The following is a 16,981-nucleotide window of genomic DNA, read 5'->3' as shown; positions in this document are numbered from 1 at the left end:
TTGGGGGGAGTGTTTCTAGCCACATTTTTGCCTTCCCATCCAATGCAAATGGAATTAATAACAATTTAATAGCATCTGGTGAAACACCTACGTAAGTAACTGTGCTACATATATGATCAAATCTCCGTAAAAACACTATAAAGTCCTAAGTTTCACGACCGGTAAACCTAACATTTTCAAAAATCCATGTTACAAAGAAGGATTTAGTTCAAAATGTGAGTTATGAATAACAAGACAAGAAATGTTAGGTCGTGGCAGTCTATATCAAAGAAGGTTCCTAAAACCTATATAATGTTAATAATTGTACTTACAAATAAAAAAATTGTATCTATAACTTAAAAGTTTTCTAATTTTTCCTTCTGAATGCAAAAATTAAAATTAAACTAGTGACGTTGCCTCCGCGGCAACAACGCCAACAACTTGCCCGCCTCTAGACGTACTAGCGTCCAGAGTGTAAATATTGTAGTAAAGGATGTATTAATAAGGTGGTATTTACAAGTATACTAGTGAAGTTGTACTATAGTTACAATGGAGCAGGTGAGTAATCCGAGGATTTTATCCAAGGAATCTGAGTGCTAGATCAATTTTAACCTAAACACTAAAAGATCTAATTAGTACTTTAGTTTAACTATAGTACAAAGGTAAAATAAAAGGAGTTTCTAGGTTTTTATAATAATAAAAATAATATAATATAAAGAACTAAATTTCGAGAGATTGAAGAATGAAATTAATCAAATCTAATTCTGGGTGATTAGCTCACTTTGGTTATCCTCGTCAACTGTCACTTCGGGTTCCTCGTCAATCAACTAGTCGCTATCTAAGCAGGATCTTCCGATCTTCTACTCAAATAACGAGTCGGCAAGAACTACTTATCTTCTAACCTCATAGTCTAGACCGATTTAGGGTGAAGGTATTTACGGATGGGTTATACCAATTTTGGGTTAATTCCCACCTTGATGACTTCCCAAGGTTGTCAAGCCTAGGGTTTTTTTTACGTTCTTCCTTTCCCAAATAGTTGATTTGTTGAGTATCCCTACAGAACAGTTAACAGATCATACTTTCACTCACTAATCCCTTATAGAGGAATTAGTTCCTCATGGTCTCCATAGACAATATAAAATCGATATAAAGAGAAAACATGTTAAATAATTCGATAATATAGAGTTTATGTAACACTCCAAACCCGGCCTAGACGTTACGGTCGAATCTGGCGTGTCACATTGAAGTGTTTTTCGAAAAATTAGACTCATTGGTAAAAAAAAAAATTGTTTCCCAGTTTAACATTAACTTCTTTGTTATTAAAATAAAATAAAATAAAAAAACATTTGTCTTGTTATCAGATATTGTTTTAATAAGTTGGTTCTAAATCGCAGTAGCTTTTTCAATTCTATTGCTTAAAAAATCGTAACTTTGAAAAACAGTAATTATTTTAAAAAAAATCATCTTCCCCTAACTAGCAGTTTAAAATGTTTAAGTAAAAGCCCGATTAAAAATTTAAACCAATTTAAAGGCCTTATTACATAAACAAAAACCCAACTTATAATTTAAATTAGCATAAAAGCAAATGTGAGCAGCAGTGTTCGTGTGGCCATATCTGAGTCCCTCGCAGCACCGAATCGCCTATGGTTGAGGATTACCTACACAGTTAAAGGAGAGGGTGAGTTTACGAAACTTAGTGTGAACCCCCTATCAGTCAATTAGTTTACAACATGCAGTAGCAGTCTGGGCCTGAGCCCTATACAACAACGGTGTGGGCCTTAGCCCAATATAATAACAGTGTGGGCCTTAGCCCATTACAGTAACAGTGTGGGCCTTAGCCCATTACAGTAACAATACAATGCAGTAATGCAGCCCATCCCAATCCAGCCAACACACCACTCCGTACCACCAACACACCATGTGGGGATAAAATCGACCCACCCAGCCAACACACCAATATCGCAGCAAAGCTGCCAGTAATAATGATGCAACAAAGCTGCCAGTAACAGTAACGCAGCAAAGCTGCCAATAACAGTATATGTGGCAAAGCCACCAGTATAATATACTTTCCCTATATCAGAATCCCAACCCCATGTAGTATGTCATGTCATAAATCATACGTGTATGCAGTATGTCATACTCAGTAACAGTCGTATATATATCATAGAGCAAATCGGTTATACACATATTTTAACTCCTAGAGGTATAACAGTCATTTTACTCTTCGGGGGTATTTCGGTCATTTTACCCTTCGAGGGTATTTTAGTCATTTTACCCTTCAGGGGTATTTCAGTCATTTTACCTTTCGGGGGTATTTCGATCATTTTCCCTTTAAGAGTATTTTGGTCATTTTACCCTTCGAGGGTATTTCGGTCATTTTACTCTTCAAGGATATTTCAGTCATTTTACCCTTCGAGGGTATTTCGGTCATTTTAGGCCCATTACGGCCTAAGCCCATGAAACGCTCATGGAGGCCTCTATAATCTAACACTGTGTTTTATGGGCTCGATTTACCACACGAGCGTTCGCACGCCCATATGGTCTCAGCTTTTGCCAATTTACAGTTGAGAGAATGTGTGATTACACACCTGGTTACGAGAATAGTGCTATATCCACGTACGCCCACCTAGAAACAAACATGACCCCAAAGTTAGTCCATTAGTAGCTAGGGTAAAAATGCCCTCTTATAACACTTAATCCCAAAAAAACACCCTCCTACCTTGAAAGAACGTTGACTACAAAGGTTGCATTTATATTTCAGATCACCTACAGACCACCACTCCTCGAAAGAGATCCTAAAACCGCAACGAGTAACATTATAAGAAAAAGAAATCAACCATAAGAAATCAAATAGTAAAGGAAAAGAGTACTCGGTTATGGAAATAAGAAAAGAAGAGAGTAGGTTTATTCAAGTGAGGAGTATAACCACTTACCGATAGTCAGAAACCTGCAGCACAAGAACGGCAACGTATAGAACGAAACAAATAATGAGTGATATTCGGCTAAGAGGTAAAAAGGAGAAAGAAACTCGACAGAGACAACCCGATGAAAATAAAAGGTTATTCGGCCAAAGAAGGAGAAGAGAAGAAAAGAGAAATTTGACCGACAGAGAAAACAAGAGGGAGAGAGAGAAAAGGATTCGGTCAACAAAGGGAAAGGGAAAAGAAAGAAGGAATAAGTAGAAAAGAAAAGTGCACAAACCCGAGAAAAAATTTGGCACTGAAAGCGAATAGGTGAAAAACAAAACTGACCCAAAAACTAAAAACCTTTAGTACCTAAAGACCAAATTTGGCAAATGCTCCCCAAAAAGCTCTTTCAAATGCCGAAAATAACACACTTTTTCTCCCTAGCCGAATTCTCAATGTTGGAATACCTCAAACGGCACACACTTTCCCCTCTCATCAAATTCCTTAATTTTTTCCTAAGAATACTCCCCGGTATCCCTCCTTGATTTTCTCCACCACTTCCTCCTCAACTCCCCCAACCACTTCATTCAAATTCCACAGCATTTCAGTCAAACTCCACCACCTCACAGCATAGGTGATAAAAATAAACACTCCACAATGCAGTCAGGACTCGAACCTCAGACCTTAAGAGTACTTCACACGCCACTTACCATAGGACCAATTGGCTCTTTGTGTCATAAAAAATCACAAATATTAATAAAACCTATATACCAGCATCCAGATTCATTTAAGGGAAAAAGTAAAAAATCTACAAAAGCCAAGACTTGAACCTAGGCTTCCCAAACACTCCCAAACACACCCAAATCACTTAACCATTAAAGCAAACAAGAAATTTGTGACAAATCATGCAAAAATTAAAATTTTTGGGTGTTACAGTTTACGAAAGAGCCTAATTGTATTAAAATTGATCACAAGTCCACAAGGTTTGATTATCTCCACAATACAGATCTCTCAAAATAGAACAAGAATGAATGAAAATAAATCTAACCTAAGAAAGAGAAAACTAAATTGAAATTAAAAGACTAATTCTAGGCTAAGTGAATGGTCCCCCTAACATGTGGTAAAGGAGCCTATTTATAGATTTTAGGTGGTCACCGTCCTTAACCCTAGGTCAGCTGACGTTTCTGAGCTTTAAGTTTGATTGTGCGAACCAAAACACCCCTGTCTCGTGTTTAATTTCCTTCTAGTGTCGATGTCGCGACATACCATAACCTATGTCACGACATAGCAATCAGGGTACTCCTCTTGAGTTATCTTCAAGGGTATGACGCGACACCCATAGGCTATGTCGCGACATCAAAGACAATTTCATGATTTCTCCATTCTGCTCCCTATGTTGCGACATCAGACCTTTCGTGTTGCGATGTAGTGACCAGTATTGATTTGGTATGTCTTCTAATGGTCTCCCGCACACTTATAAGTTCATTAGCTTACCATTAGGTTTCATTTGGCCCCTAAGGTCAATAAAAGACTCAATTTGCACGTTTTATTAACTTAATGGAAACTTAAGAAAACATTATGAAAAATTAATAAAAACGCTAGTCTTCAAGCTCCTAAAGTGCAGAAACTAGTTTAATATGCTATACCGATTTGTAGCAGTTCACCACACGGTCGTGTGACCCCTGTTTTCAGGTTTTTCCTATCTTTTTAAATTTATTTCAACTTGATCCAAAATTATTGCCTGTTTAGTTTTAACCTCCTGTAAGCTCGATATTAATTCATAATTGATTGAAACACATGTTAATTAAATTAATTTTAAATTTTTTATATTTAATTGATATTTAAAAATTATAATCCATTTGTAATTGTTTGGTATTTAGTTGTAGCATCCTATTGTCTAAGTCCTACGACCAGACCGGGTGAGAGGTGTTACAAAAGGTATGCTCTAAGATTCCTTTGGCGGATAATTGAAAAGCTACCATAAGGATTCCTGATGGGAAGCCGAAAAATAGCCAAATTAATTTTAGGTCAACAAATACCCCAAGCAAGGGGAAAGTGAAATGAATGAAAGATAAGAATCACTGGTATAGTGAAGTAGTTGGGATATGGTCGATGGAGAGTCCGATCAAAGGAAGGTTTTATAGTGAGCCGAATAGCTCAAAAGACTAAGTGGAGTCCACCACCCCGATGTAGAACGTTCGTGATGAGAGAATAGAAAGTATTTGTGTTTAATTTATTTTACATATGTTACCTTCGTGCGATAGGGTTAATTTATGGTGTAGTATAGGAACTCACTAAGTTCATTCGAGCTTACGGAGTTGATTTATGTTTGCAGGACTTGTGAGGATGATCGAGGGCTTCAAAGTGGGACCAAGCCAGATGGAATAAAATTCAGAGATCGTCAAAAGTTGTTGAAAAATAGGGGTTTGGAAGATGCAGCGGAAAATAAATTTAAAGAAAAACCAAAGTTTAAAAAAAATTCAAAACAAGATCTTAGTTGTGATATCTAAAGTAATAAGCACTTAATCAAAATTGTACCTTTTCGATTCGTCTAGGATGAGTGCTACAACCGAGTAGTCTTCTCAACTATCTTCAAGCTCACTTCTGCCGAGTGTGGGCTCGGTTTGAATCAGAAAGTTTTTCACAAAAATTACCAGTGAGGTAATTTTACAATTTCTCTAAACTTTTGAGTCAAGTTGTAAATCAGAAAATATCTCTAGAAATTTTCTAGAATAATATCTTTAGAGAATTTCTTCTCTATATTTTTTTCTTGAATTCAACTGTGTGTAAATAATGACACAAGGCTCTCTTTATATAGGAAGAGTTTAGAGAGTTCAACTATGATTAAACTAATTACTTTAATATTAAATTAATATAATATTTATCTTGATAAATATTAGATTAAATTTAATATTAAATCTTATTAAAATAACAGAATGTTTATCTCGTAGATAAACATTAAATTAAATTTAATATTAAGATAATCACTTTAATATTAAATTAATAAATTTAATATTATTTTTGGAATAATTAATCTGAAATCAAATTTTCTAGTAAAAATCCTGTAGGAATGTAACTCTTCCACTGCTTAACCACTGACGACCAATTACCGCCGGTCATCGGGACACCACCGTTGTAGCCACCAGTACCGCCGTGTCCGGTGATGCAAGTGCGACAACCTTACGGCACTTCAAGCCGGTTCGGTCTGAGTCAATGACGACCCGACCAGTCTGATCTAGCCACCTATTGGACTATCGGCCCAGTTTCACATACCAGGTCCGGTTCTATCAGTTTTTGGGTCTTGATCTTGATTTTGGGCTCCCGAGCCCAATTTACGATATCAGGTCCAATTTTCAAGTTCAATTACCCATTAGGCCAATTGTTTGACTTGAAAATTAATTTCCAAAAGCATCATATTAATTTTAATTAATTTGACTAATTTTTTTACTTGATCAAATTTAATTTTTTCAAAAATTACTTAGATTTTCCAAATTAATTTTTCAAGAAAATTCTTTAATCAAATTCTCTAGTTGAACAATTCTCACGACCACTTAATTTAATTCCACATCGAATAAATTGACTCAATTAAATTATTCTCAAAGTCGTAGAATTTACTTTTGATTCAAATGCAGCCCAATCGAGCTTTTGTTGAGCTAGTAGAGGGACCAATCTGACCAATTAGACTCTAGTGATTGCAATTATGTCTAGAAGCATCGTTTCGATAATTCGTAATTACTTAATCATGGAGTCAGTCCACAAGAAGTACCATGATTGAAAACTCCTTATTATATACTCTTTACGAAATCAATTCATCCAACTGTTTTGTCCAATGACCTCATCATGTGTGTGTTACCCTCATATGATATCCTTAATTTCTTTGAGTTAAATCCGCTCATTCAATACAATCCTATTTTATCTCATTGTCACCATTGTGTCTTCTTAATGATTAATATGATCACTGTCACCAAATGACTATGATAAATTGCTCCTTCGAGAACAAGCAACTCGTGCCCACGTTTCATATTTATCAATCCACATAATGCCAATGAGAGGATATCATTAACTCTTTAATTGAGCTATGAATTCCATTGTTGCTAGTAAAGTCATGTCATACACAAGTCATGTACCCAACATATCGGCTTTAGCCTCGATCATCTTTAGAGCATAAGCCTCCACTTATATCAAAGCACATGAGTTGCATACGCATGGTCAATGACTAACTCAGGATTTAGGAAAATCACACCATGAATGTCACAAGTGAATTAATTCACAAATGGATTAAGAATTAATTCATCTTGGGTCCAGTCCAATGTATCATTCTACCAATGAATACATCTATGTCTCTACTTGTGGAGTCACCTACTCCGATAGCCAAGACTAGCCATCTCTCAAATTGGAATTGTAGACGACATAATAATCCTTCTCAGTATTTGAATCAAATGCTCACTTTTATTCTTTTATGAGATTATGGACTCATTTAGGTTATCTACTAAAGTAGGTTGCTTTTCTCGTTATGTAAACATTCTTTACAATGCCACTTATCTTCAATTTGAACTTTAGACAATCAATTAGTTAATATTTACTTGTCACAATTTTGCTATGCATGCAAAATATAAAAGACAGAAAATACAAAAGACATAATAGTGAAATGTAAAATTAACTTGATTTATTTATCGTTCAAATAAATAGAAAACAATTACTCGTTTACTACAATATGGGCACCTTTCCCAACAGAAGTTAGAGTCATGCACATAAGAAGGGGTATCATTAGAGGCATCGCCTTAGAATAAATTATGGTGTAACTAGACGTCATTCATAGAGTCTAGATTCTGAACTAGTTAGCCCTTAGTCAAACTTTAAGGGACTTAATGTAAACCAACAAACTGTTTAGAAACAGAAATTGAATAACCAAACATTTAGCAGTTAAGGCTCCGAGTTGTAAGAATAATTATTATTATTGATTATTAGATTATTAGATTATTGTACCTTAGTATATTTATGGCAACTAAGTTAGCCAAATTAAGTATAGGTTCATTTGTGATGCTCTATACCTGAACCCGATGGACGGGTCGGGCGTGGGGTGTTACAATATAATATTAGCATTAACAAATTTACACTAGTTAAACATGTATAACTATATGCATATATCTACCAAATACTTATAACTTGAAATTACCAAATTTTACATCTTCAATATAAACATGTTAAGTGTACAAAACTAACCACAATTCATCCCACTTCAATACAATATATAGGGACAATTCATTATACTTATAATAACAACTTTTCGAACATACCAATATCAAAATGTCCCCTTATCAGTCATATTTTCAATTTACCACTTCTAAAATCACCTAATTTATTCGTTCCTAAGGTCTTTTGACTCATTTGAATTTGTTCCCGCCCCTAAGGTTTGGTTTCATTTGATTCACATACTCTATCATATGATTACAACATTTCATTGCATTTAATCACAAAACACATTAAAATAATCCTATTAACCTAACTCAGATTTTCAAGATAGACATTCGGATTAGTCAATCTACATCTCAAACTAGCATCGTAGTGTATCATCGGCTAACCTGAAGTATAAACCTATACATTTAATAGAGTAACCAATTTTGTAATATCATGTCGTAGGTCCATTGACACCTCCATCATTTTCAATTCATCATCAAATCATCAATTCTTCATGTAATATAACATAAGTCAACCCAATTTCAAGTAAATCCCATACTTTCATCAAACTACACTATTTCCAATTCTATTCAATTTAGTCATTTACCTTGATACTCAGGCATATTCCCACCAATTCAATCCAACTACTTTCTCACAACTTACCTCTATATATTAGCATATAACAAACTAAAGTGGATTGAATTATAGAAATACAAATTGGAAACTCCGAACTATTCGTCAACAGCTTTAGCTTTTCCTTTCCCTTTCAAGAAGTCGACGTTAGCTACGGATTAACATAAACATACAAAATCATCAATATTTGACCAATTTCATGGTTTCACCAAGTTATACTATTTTCAATTTTTATTTAGTTTAGTATTCTTTCTCGATAAGCATTCACAAATATACTAATATGATTCAATCATTCATAATCATCTATCGATTCATTAAATATCTCAAATTTCAATTCATCATATTCAATTTATCGATCAATTTATCATTTTTACGATTTAGTTCATTTATCACCTTTTGTACCAAATTGTAAATAATTCAAATTACTATTACACGTACACAAATTCATAATTCAAATATACAACAATTTACATATAAACAGACTATGTGAACCTAACTAATCAAAACAAAAAACCAAATCTTCAAGTTCAATTTTATTTTTCGAATACCCTAAAGTTTTACATTTTATTCAATTTAGTTCCTAAAATCGAATTTGTCATAACTTTCAAATTTGGGCTTTGATTTTGAAACCGATCTCAATTACATCCTATTATAACTCTATTATCTATAATTATAGAAATTTCATATCAATTTCAAAATTTAAACACTTTAGTCCCTATGTTCAAAAACTAGCAATTAAGCTTTTACAAACTAGTCTCTTTTCATATCTAAGCTTAAAATCTAACAAATTAACACCAATTTCATCAAGAATTCATAAATTTTAACTTTTAAAAGCTTTATAAGTTTTACAAATTAATATATGAGTTAGCTAAATCAAGTTCCCGAGATCTCAAAAACATAAAAATTACAAAAAAAACGAACTTGAAATGACTTACCAATTAAAAAACTAAAGCTTGAAAACCTCAAAACCTTATTTTCTTTCCCTTATGCCGTGAGGAAGATGAAGAAACAAGAAAATGCTTTCATTTCTTTTTAATTTGCCTTATATTTTTTTTATCAAAAAAAAAATGGCTTATATATTTTAATTACTTATTAATTAATTACAATTAACTTAATTAATTAACAATTAGTTAATGTTAACCTTAATTAGTCAATTTGGTGGATGATAGCTCATCTCCACGACCGTTTGTCATAAATAAAAGGGTTCAATTGCTCAATTGGTACTTCAATTAATTAAAATTTCATAGCGATTAACTTTTACCATTTTTACTATTTAGTCCTTATACCTTAATTAACTATCCAATTAACAAAATTAAGAGACCAAACTTCAATTAACATTTATACTAACCTCATAAATATTAAAAATAATGTTTATAGGCTCAAACATCGAAAATAGGATTTCAAATCGTTGTTTCGACACAATTAAAAATGGACATTTATAACTTAATTAACTTTAATTTATTCAATTACTCCACTATTAACATCACCACCCACCTTGACAGGATATAATTGCTATTTTAGATCTTAATTTATTTTTAATTAAAAACTACTGCGATTGAATTTTACGATTTAATTCCATGCGAATTAATAATCAATTCAACAAAATTTCTAGACCAAAATTTAATATATTACTATATTTTTCGGATTATGAAATTAAGGTTCGAAACCATATTTTTAATATTGTTAAAACCGGTTGTTACACACTTGCAATTACTTTGAAAATTTCTACAAGTCACTTAATCTAGTTAAGAATTTTGTTTTTACCATAATTCATGAATTAATGTTATTAAAGTTGTCATTAGTTTGTTAACCAATATTATGTTTTATTATGTTTAGCAATTGTTAGAAAATATTTTAATAATCAATATTATGTTATTGTTGTTATAATTATTGAATATATTATACGTTTTGTATTATAGTTTTTAATGTCATTGTAATAAATTAGTTATATTAATAAAATTTGTTGAATATTTATTATTAAGGTTAAATATAAAACTAATATCTAAACTTGTCTATTTTTTTCAGATTAGTACATAAAATTTTTTTTCGGTCAACTATATTGATGACAAAGCCTAACACCGTTAAGTATCTCACAGTGATATGTGTCATTATTTTTCTTTTCTTTCGTTTTTCCTCTCCTCTTTATTTCTTCTTCTCTTCCCCTAGTTCCTCTTTTTCTTGCCTTATCGCCGCCGCTATTGATATGAAATGCCACTTTTCGGTATGAGCGACCGCTCTGAAACTTTCAAACAAATTTCAATCTTAATTGCAACTTTCAAACAAACTTTCAAACAGATTTGGGTTTCCTTGAGAGGAAGAGTATTTTTTTGAATTTGGGTATTTCTTTTTTCTTCTTTTTTTTTTTTTTTACAATTACAATCTGTATTACTACAAATTTCAAACAAAATCAAAAATTATAATTGTCTTTGGTGATGAAGATGAGAAGTTTTTCATCTGGGTTTGCTTAAATTTTTAAATGCTCAACTTGATTTAATGATGAAGAACAAAAAGAAGATTTGGGTTTCTTTGAAAGGAAGAGTATTTATTTTTCTTTTTCTTTTTTTACAATTACAATCTGTAGTGGCTTTGATGATGAAGATGATTTTTTTTTTATCTAGGTTTGACTAAACGATTCTTTTCTTCAAATCGACTGCTTTTATCTGAAACTTAAGCTGTTGGAAAATCTGAGTATTTTGCATTTGTTGGAAAATATTTTCTTTTTCTTTTTTTCTATTTGCACTTGACATAGACAGTTCATCATTTCCAGAGAGAAAGATAGAGGGAAAAATAAAACTGATATCAAATTTCAAAAATCAACCAAACACCCTTCATTTTCATTTTGTTTTCTAGTTCATATAAAGCAAGCTTTTGAGGTAATGGAGCTCCTTCATCTACCATTTTTTTTTCTTTCTCATATTTTCTCAGGAAAACAAACAGAAAAAAATTCAACTACTCAGAAATTGAAAAAAGAGAAAAAAAAAAACTTGTCAATCCAAAAAAGAAGATGAACCCAAGACTCGAAATATAAAATAGAGACAAACCCAGAACTTAGAAACTAAAAAGAAAGCAACGTAAAAAAACAATGGAAAAAATAAAAAGAAATTAATTATAGGGCAAAAAATTTGGAGAGAAAATTGGGAGAAATGAACAAATTGAGGTATTAATTTTATATTTAACCCTTATTATTATTACATTTGTTATAAAAGAGTTCTACCATTAATTTTTATTTTCATTGTAACAAGTTAATGTTAATTTTTTAGATTCTTTATCATTAAAGATTGTTAAAATCATTAGAATTATCTTAATATTCAAAATCTTAATGTTTGAATATGATAAATCGATTTATAGTACAAATCCATTTGAATGAAAATATAATTTCAACTAATGGGAACACTATGCTTCCTTGGAAAGGAAGATTTGAGAAAAGCATGCAAATGCCTAAAAAGGCTACTGGTAATTTAACTGCAACACTACGTATTCATAGAGTCTTTTAAAAGCTTATGATTTAGCCTTATAGCATTATAAACCAATAGCATCCCACTAAACAAACAACATTCCATAACCATTTCTTCAGTGACATTCTGGGGTGGCATAGGAAGAACCGAAACCAGAAAGCTTTGTTGCGGATATTCCATCTTCCGGCTTTGCTGAACAATCTGCCATGGCATCATATAATTACAACATTAGAAACGGTCTAATTGCTAGTCTTTCAGTATCGAAAAACAGTGATGCTTAAGCTATATCTAAATCCCTCTATCGATGATGCAACACTGATTCTTTGGAGTTTTTCTATTCGTTATCATTTCCATACAAATTAGATGCAGAACCGGAGATGGTTCCTTGGTTGTGCATTGAAATTATCAAGTTTTCTAATGCTTTCTCGATTTTTCAGAGGAACTTCTAAAGTATCACAGTAGTTCTAAGCCATTTGAATGAGTAAATTAGATGGCGGTGAATCCACTGCATGAGTTTTTACGATTACACCATTGCAGACCGTTTGAAATTTCGGGTTAAAAGCAAGTCAGAAAGTTCATTTCATCCAACTTATAACCTAAACAAGCTAGACTAGAGGTGATCTATTTTACTTGTGCTTCAACTATCCCAGAAGATATTCGGGACATGAAAGAGCATATAATGACAGTTGAAAGACACCTGTACAAGATGCGTGTGACTGGAAATTATAGAGCAGCCGGCACATCTCTCATGCTCATATTCAAACTGTTTCTCATGGTCCGTCTACCGACTCCTGCATTGCCTTTTTGCATCATGGCAACAAATTCACCATAGTCGATTCTTCCGTCCTGAAATAAAGCAAATGTTGCAAAACAGTTAGAAACTTAATCAACAAACGAACCAAAAGCAAAATAATATTCAAACGAGAACTTGCTTGCCAATACCCCACTGCTTTGTTCTATGTAAATTGACAAGGTCTCATTGATGTCAAATCGTACACGAAATTCAAGAACTGTAAACAGTGAGACGGTGAAGTACTCGAAAACTCTACATTATCTTTTAGTAGGAACATGCTCAACCGTATAAGAAAACCATAAAGATCCGAACATCAAGGTAGAAAATGACTTACATTATCTTGATCGACTTCTCGGATTATATCCTCAAGTAAAACATCGGTCATGTTATGCTCAGTACAAGCTTGCTGAAGCTCATCAACCGTAATATAGCCACTATTATCCTTATCAAAATATCGGAATGCTGCAACGAGATGTTCCTCGCGTTCTAGTTTATTAAGGTGAACGGTTGCAGCTATAAATTCACCATAATCGATGGTCCCGCTATTGTCGACATCAGCCTGAGAACAGATCAAATATAAATTTGATGATTGGTTTGCAAACTTGCAATTAACATTTACCACATGAATATAACATAATAAGCACAACGGCTACATCATTACGCAAAAATTTATCTGCAAACACAAGTGAAGGCAAACATTGACAATCATAATTATTCGTATTACAGTCAGACAAATAAGGCTACTCCATGCTTCTCTGTTAAAATTGAATCTCGAGGGGATGCAAATGCTGCATCCCTCACAAATTAATGAAAACATATAAGCAGGCATTTAAACCAAAGGAACAAGCAACAATACACCATTCACCAAGGAAGAAGAAATGTACGAACGGAACTAGAAAACGAAACAAATATTTAGATATCTGCTCCGGAAACAAACTTACTGCATCCATAAGGTCCCGTATCTCTGTATCCTTCAAGGTGGAACCATAACTTCGCAAACCAGCTTTGAGTTCATCAAATGTGATTGCACCGCTGTTATCGGTATCCATAGCCGTAAACATTTCTCGCAAGCCAGCAATCTCCTCCTCGGAGAGGCTTTCAGCTATTACCTGAAAACACAAAAGGATCAGGCCAACATGAACTTCCGTAGTTGTTAAGACTGAACTCTAAACATAGTAAGTACAAGGAGCATCCAGACAGACATAAAAATACTTTAGCAAAAAATAGTGATGTAACGGCTTGATTCTGCTGTATTGACGGGGTAATACCCCTTCATTGATTCAAAGACGACATCGTCTGATTTATTACACATGATCCTATTTACAAGTATAGTTTCTTCCTAATATTACATGTAAATCTTGAGAATCTTACCCGTAAAGCCATCTTCTTTAATTTATTCATTGCTGAGAATTGTTTGAGGCGAGAAAGTACTGCTGGGTCCAGTGCCTTATCCGGGGCAACCCCATTTTCACAAATCCAAGGATGACCTAAACAATTTGAAAAGAAAATGATGACACAATTTTATCTTCATTAACATCAAACAGATAGTAACCGAGAGTTAATATCAGATCACATACATAATACTTCATGAGCAGTCAGCCGTTCGGAAGGTTGAGAGCATAGCATCTTCTGGATTAGATCCTTTGCGCTATCAGATATTAGGGGCCACGGGTCGGAGTCGAAGTCAAAATATCCTTTCAACACAGCATCAAATATTCCTTGTTGTGTTTCTAAACAACAGAGGATGGTTTGTAAGTATATTATCCATAGATTTACTTGAGAATCCATCCCGATGCAGAACCAAAAGTATCAAAAAATACCTGCCCAAAACGGTGGCACGCCACTTAGCAATATATAGAGTATAACTCCAGCAGTCCATACATCTGCTTCTGGTCCATAACATTTGAGGAGTACTTCAGGAGCAACATAATATGGGCTTCCAACAACATCGATAAATACTTCGCCTAAAGTAGTAAACCACACATTATGTTAAACGACTTGAATTTCAAAATGACATCGGTTTCATTATAAACTAAAGGGCTGAAATTAACTCAATAAAGAAACAAATGTTAGCTCTTCAACTATTACGGTCGTGTTCTTCCCGGTAACCATCAATTGGCATTAAGGTAGCATGCATTGAGTTTCAATGTTAGAGGTTAACAATCAGTAAAAGTTAAGAACATTTGAGTGATTACCGGGTTTAAAGAACACCGAGAGCCCAAAATCGATGGCCTTGAGTGAGAAATCATCATCCTTGTTAACCAACAGGAAATTCTCAGGCTTCAAATCTCTATGCATAACCCCAAGTGAATGGCAAGCCTCAACAACACCAACAATGATCTTAGTCAACTCAGCTGCCTTCCTCTCGGTGTAATGCCCTCTCTGGATAATTCTATCAAACAGTTCGCCTCCGGAGCAAAGCTCCATCACGATATGCACAAATAAAGGATCCTCGTACGCGCCTTTGATCGTCACGATATTCTTATGACCAGCCAAATGGTGCATAATCTGAATCTCCCTCCTAACATCCTCCACATCCTCCTTGCAAATCAACTTCCTTTTCGATATCGACTTACAAGCATATTCAATCCCGGTCGAAATCTCGGTACATAAGTAAGTAACCCCAAACTGTCCCTGTCCTAATTTACGGCCTAAAGTGTAAAGCTCAAGGATATTAGGGGTCTTATGACCTAAAACATACTGAGCTTGGTGATCAATGGCTCTTCTCATGGTGTTAGCTGTCTTTGTGGGGCTAATGGATGCAGCCAAATTGGTATAATCAGAGTTGGAACAAGTTTTTTTGTAGCCCTCAAATTGATTCCCCTTGAAAGATCCACTGCATGTATTGCCCATCAAACAATCAATGTTCTCAAATATAAAACTGAAAAGAAAAGAAAAAGTAAATATTCAATCACCCAAATTTAGAAACTTCAAAAAAAATCACAAAAATTCATGCGGATACCAGAAATCTAAACAAAACCCATAAACATACATAAACAATATCAAGCCATAGCTATCAAAGAAACTAAGCCAAGCCCAAAACCCAGCAAAAACAATAAATTTTCATATAAAAAAAAGTAGAGAAGATCAAAGTACCAGTTTCAAGTGAAACTTGAAGAAAGGCAAAAAGAAAAGGGTGAGAAACAAAGAAGAAAATGGCTAAAGTGGATAAATATATTTAAATACTAAAATCATATCCATAAGAAGTGACAATTAGTGGGTTTTTTATTCTGTATTTTTGCTCTTAATTTTTGAGATGTAGTTGCTTAGAAACATCGGATACCAAGTGCTTAATCAGCTAACTCTTTCTCCCTTCTTTTAATTTTTATTTTTTTGAAAAAGAACTGAACTTTTCTTTTTCTTACAAACATCCATGGTTTATTTCATAAAGCTTTGTAATAAAAATAACCCATTTTTGTTTTCTACTGTTGTTTTTACTACTGCAAAGTTTTCTGGGGTTAATAGCACATTATTTCATAACCTGGATTTTAAATTAATCCAAATTTAATAAGGTTCTAATTTAGTGTTATATGAATTTGGTTTTTCCATTAATTTTGTCATTAGTTGAGGCATTAATTTCCTACTCGGATTAATTTTAGAGCACGCTAGTTAACGGATGAGATAAAATATAAATTACTCAAGACAAAGCTAGAAATATTATACTAAAAGGGTTAAATTAATTACCAAAGCCTTTACCTGGTCCCATTGAATTTGTCATTGATTGTAAATATATGTATATTTATCGTATAAACAATTTAAATCTAACATGTTAAAAGAATAGATGGTGTCACTAAAATTTAATAGAAAGATTTTTTTCTTTTTCTTTTATAATGTGATTTTGAAGTTTAGAATTAATTTAAAATTTAAACAATAATTTGAACACTTTTTGTACATTAGTTCCGAAATTTGATAACTTTTTTCAAATTGGCCTATGAATTTGGATTTAGTTCAAGAGTGATGATGTGATATTATGAGATTGTGTCATGTCATGTCATGTCATTGTCTAAAAATTTAAAATATATAATCTAAAAAATACA

At 33.3% G+C, this 16,981-nt stretch overlaps 1 protein-coding gene across 2 annotated transcripts; it reads right to left on the bottom strand.

The window, feature by feature from the left end:
* Positions 1-11,974: 11,974 nt before the first annotated feature.
* Positions 11,975-16,240, bottom strand: LOC105783389 (calcium-dependent protein kinase 4). 2 transcript variants are annotated; one of them, XM_012608814.2, is made up of 9 exons: positions 16,041-16,240; positions 15,140-15,780; positions 14,765-14,908; positions 14,522-14,674; positions 14,316-14,431; positions 13,886-14,053; positions 13,279-13,503; positions 12,849-12,997; positions 11,975-12,352 (listed from the first exon to the last, which is right to left on the bottom strand). In XM_012608814.2, exons 2-8 carry the CDS (start codon positions 15,672-15,674, stop codon positions 12,875-12,877), a joined length of 1,464 nt encoding a protein of 487 aa, XP_012464268.1. In that variant the 5' UTR covers positions 15,675-15,780; positions 16,041-16,240; the 3' UTR covers positions 11,975-12,352; positions 12,849-12,874. The 2 variants fall into 2 exon arrangements, with proteins under 2 accessions (XP_012464268.1, XP_012464266.1); XM_012608812.2 differs by having other exon boundaries at positions 15,140-15,825; positions 16,041-16,218.
* Between the last annotated feature and the right edge of the window lie 741 nt (positions 16,241-16,981).

Source organism: Gossypium raimondii, chromosome 13, assembly GCF_025698545.1.
Source record: "Gossypium raimondii isolate GPD5lz chromosome 13, ASM2569854v1, whole genome shotgun sequence".
NCBI classification, from domain to species: Eukaryota; Viridiplantae; Streptophyta; class Magnoliopsida; order Malvales; family Malvaceae; genus Gossypium; species Gossypium raimondii.
Note: the sequence above shows the minus strand (reverse complement) of the source record. Positions and strands in the feature narration are given on the sequence as shown.

Coding starts and splice junctions, on each gene's coding strand:
- LOC105783389 (XM_012608812.2), bottom strand. CDS start 15,797: ATGGGCAATACATGCAGTGGATCTTTCAAGGGGAATCAATTTGAGGGC. Junction 14,432..14,521: donor GACTGCTCATGAAGTATTAT/GTATGTGATCTG, acceptor CAAATTGTTTAG/GTCATCCTTGGATTTGTGAA. Junction 13,504..13,885: donor TACGGGACCTTATGGATGCA/GTAAGTTTGTTT, acceptor ATCTGTTCTCAG/GCTGATGTCGACAATAGCGG.